Source organism: Austrofundulus limnaeus, unplaced genomic scaffold (genome assembly GCF_001266775.1).
Source record: "Austrofundulus limnaeus strain Quisiro unplaced genomic scaffold, Austrofundulus_limnaeus-1.0 Scaffold504, whole genome shotgun sequence".
Lineage (NCBI taxonomy): Eukaryota > Metazoa > Chordata > Actinopteri > Cyprinodontiformes > Rivulidae > Austrofundulus > Austrofundulus limnaeus.
The window spans coordinates 73,724-77,637 of NW_013952906.1; the positions used below are offsets into that span (position 1 = coordinate 73,724).

The 3,914-nt window shown below is 40.2% G+C and overlaps 1 protein-coding gene across 1 annotated transcript in view; it reads right to left on the minus strand.

Annotated features, from left to right (window-relative positions):
- Positions 1–229: 229 nt before the first annotated feature.
- elapor2b (endosome-lysosome associated apoptosis and autophagy regulator family member 2b) overlaps positions 230–3,914 on the minus strand; it is a 14,692-nt gene continuing 11,007 nt past the window's right edge. The window contains exons 15-22 of the mRNA XM_014025848.1: positions 3,731–3,904; positions 3,385–3,574; positions 3,210–3,306; positions 3,025–3,126; positions 2,638–2,764; positions 2,310–2,488; positions 728–890; positions 230–568 (exon numbers count right to left, since the gene is read on the minus strand). Of these exons, the coding sequence (XP_013881302.1) occupies positions 497–568; positions 728–890; positions 2,310–2,488; positions 2,638–2,764; positions 3,025–3,126; positions 3,210–3,306; positions 3,385–3,574; positions 3,731–3,904 (1,104 nt within the window). The 3' untranslated portion in view covers positions 230–496. The remainder of the gene's footprint in view (positions 569–727; positions 891–2,309; positions 2,489–2,637; positions 2,765–3,024; positions 3,127–3,209; positions 3,307–3,384; positions 3,575–3,730; positions 3,905–3,914) is intronic.

A 3,914-nucleotide genomic window follows, 5' to 3' on the forward strand; every position in this document is an offset into this window, starting at 1 on the left:
AATAATACTTTATGTCAATAAAATAAATATTTTTTTGCCTTTTTAATGCTCTTATGTTTTTTAAAAAAGCACAACAAAATGTGTGACCCTTGTTTAAATAAACCTACAGTATAAARTTCACATAATAAATGGTAATTAATGCACAAAAAACAGGAGTACTTTTTGGGCAGAAAACACTTGTCTAAAATTTAATTTTTGACTTTTTACACTATAAACTTCAGAAGTCGGATTATAAAGTCAACATTAATAATTTAATAAATATTCTTCATCATAACATGATATAAATACATAACTCGGAACAAAAAATGCCAAATAAAAGAAGAAAACATACAAAAACATTAAAAGCTTGCTTCTCATTTTTGTTACAACTGTTGAGCATACATTGTGTGTGTGTGTGTGTGTGTGTGTGTGTGTGTGTGTGTGTGTGTGTGTGTGTGTTATCAGTAAAAGTTCTTGTCTGTGGGGGTCTGCAGAGACAACGTGACCCTTCATCAGTTCATCCCAGAACCCATCGATCCGACTGAGACGAGTTCAGCTGCACCGACTCGCTGCTCTCCCCGTCCTCGTGCTGAGAAACAGCAAATATCGACAAAAATAATTAAACAAATAAATTGTTAAATAAATAAATAACGTAAATAAATAAACACAACATCTTGATAAATATTTTTCTCCCAGTTGATCTGAGGAGTTCATAAATAATGTGACAAATGTCTGACGGTCAGCAGACCTTGTTGGCGATGGCCCGGAGTTTCCCCAGCAGGGAGGGCTTCTGGGTGTAGACCACRTCGTCGTCTGGCTCCTCCCCTTCAGCCAGAGCACAGCTGTCTGCAGCTGGCAGCTCGCACTCCTTGTTGGCAGACATCACCAGGCGGGAGTACTTGTACTCCAACCTGGTTACACACCGCAGCCCGTGAATCAGCAAATTAGCCACCACAAGAAGCTTCTAACTTTTGGTTTTTTCTTTGAGTCACAGATTTTTTTAGCTGCCGACAAATCTGTCTTGGCTAATTATTGTTTTAGAAGTCCTTATTACTAATCAACAGTGGTGGGCAGTGCTAATCCAAACATTAGCTCCGCAATTTCTTAAGCGCTTATAAAAATATTTAGGTCCGCAACTTCAAAATCGCTAATGCTGTACAAAAACTAGCAGAAGCGAAGTTTAAAGCGCAAGTTCAATTTGACACTTACTAGCTGACAATTCATGTACAATATATGCACAACACTGCCAACTAGTAGTGTATGAACTCTTTTACAACTTATTTCTACAGCTGCTGATTGCTGGGGATCTGATTTCCTGAAACAGAACTTTGGCTCCTGGTGTAAAAAATAAAACGTTTTTAAGGATTGCTAGTTCGGCTGCTTCTTCGTCTTTTTCTTTTGTTTGTTGTAGATTTTTCATTAAAGAAGCATCAATGAAGTAATTTCAAAACTAATTATTGGAAAACTGAAGCGACGCATTCTGGGTACATGACGTATTTGATTTGTGACGAGAAACAAAAGCACGGGGAATAGGAAACTAATATCTTCCTTTCAAAATAAGAGCTTGGATTTTAAAGTTTTCCAGTTCACCTGAAACTCATCAGACTTAAGAAGTCTCTTGGACAAGAGATGAAACGTTTCACTAAAGAAGAACCCATTCAGAGGACCTACTTATTTTTTCTTTTTGATTTTTTCTACCTGGATTAGGACATTTTCCATGTAGTTGCTCCAGTTGACCACTAGATGTCAGTCTACACCAGCATAACATCTTTAAATCATTTATACATCTCTAACACCATTGGCCGATTGCTTTTGAGCTCCAGCTTTTAAACTTTTTTTTTTAAATCGGGAGCTCTGGTTGTAAAGTAAAATAAATCAATACATACAAAATTTTAGTRTGGATTACAAACGTTTACTGTTTTTGCTATTGCCTTCCTGCTACATAAGCAGACACAAAGTATTGTGGGAAATGAGAACCGTGGCCGAAAGCAACAGTCTGCAAGGGTGTATACCTTCCCAATACCTTCCGCTGCTCAAGATAATGATGACTGGATATGACCAGATAAAATAAAAACAGAACAGTTTGTGGTCACTGACAAAAATATTCTCATGTATTTTTCTGTAAATAACTCTTCAGTCATGGGCGTAACCGCCATAGGTACAGGGAGGGACATGTCCCCCCCACTTCCCATATCTGTGCCCTCTGCCCCCCCCACCATTTCAACCGAAGCAGAAAAAAAGACCTTTAAAAAATGTGTCTGTCCGTCCCCCCACACACACTTTTAGGATGGTGATTACACCTTTGTCTTCAGTAACAAATGAGTTCTCACCTCTGGTTTTTCTTCCAGAAATAAAAAGTGAGGGAGACGAGCAGCACGGCCAGAAAGGCGCCGACTCCGAGCCCGACCTTCAGCCACAGAGCGATGACCTCACAGGGGGCGGAGCTTCGAGGAGGCAGCAAAACACCCCCGGTGCACAACTTTGGCTCGTTCCACACGTAAAGAGTTTCCTGAGACAACGACATATTTCCCTACTGATTAACATGATTATTTATAGAAATATGTAAAAAAAGTTGAAACCTTTGCTTTATCATCTGATGAAACTCAACAAAAACAAATAAAATATATGACGAGTGAAGGATGTCGGTGTATCTGTTACCTGGACGCCTCTCTTACACGCTCCCTCGATCTGATGGAAGTCATTCTGAGTGCAGCGTGGACAGGCACTGGAGCTCTCCCACAGGAAGTGGAAGGTGCATCCGTCACACGTTCCTGCAGGACAGGAGCTGCACAAACAAACAAATCACACAGATTTTCTTTGTTTCTTAAATAAGAAAAGATTTTCAATAAAGTCATAAATTCAAAATGAATGTTTTAAACGTTTGTGTGYAGAAAAAAAGTTTGAAACTTTAAATGAGTTTATATGTTGAGGTYTTCGGATGATGTAGGACATGTGGGACACACACAAACACACATTTACACTTGATGATTTGATTTATTTTGCAGCTCTGTTTGTATATTTTCCTGTCCTGAGCGGCACACGTACACGGGCACAGATAATTCCCCTCGCTCAGATTTTTCTGGGTTACATCGAACCATAACRACTGAACTCCGGCCCTGATCACACGACGCCGTCGCCTGAATCGACCTAAAYGAAAATCAAAACACAATAAGTGTAAAAAAAAAAACAATAGAAACGTGTTAATATTTCCTGTTTTTTTTATTCTCTACCTGTAGAAGAAGTTGATGTCAGGAACATCATTTAACTTTTCTGGGAACAGATCGGGTTGAGCGTTCACTCCGCTGAGGACAGTGTTCACTGTCGCTCCTAAAAAGAAACATGAAATCAGTTTTTAACCAGATGATTATCACAGAAACACACCCGGAAATCCGCATGTGGTCGTACCGATGAAAGTGTCAGCGAGGCTGATGGACTGGGAGGATATGGCCATCCTGAAGCCCCGCCCATCTGCTGGGATGATGGTTGATTGACAGATGAAACTATCCACYGTGTTGACAAACTGAACCAAGTCGCTCTGGTCGTCTTTGTTCGACACATCGGTGACGTTRTCAGTGCAGACTGCGGCTTTTTTCCCCTGAGAGGACAAAAAAAATAACCTGCAGTTTCTAAAGTTGTGTTTTATTTGTTACAGAGGAGAGAAATTCTGTTCAAACATAAGAAATGTCACTTTGACCGTAAATATGAATTAGCATTTTAGAAATCCATTTCTTGATGTGGCTAACAGGGTTACCTCGTGGCCACAGAGGCTGACATTAAACAGGTGAAGGTATTTTGTGCCTTTAGAGGTGAAACTCGGTCCGATGATCAGTGAAGCCACGTCGCTCATGGGACTGAGGTCAAAGGTCAGTGTTCGGTTGTTCTCGGTGTAGGAGAAGGAGCAGCTGCTGTAGCAGCGGGAATGTTCCTGATAAAAA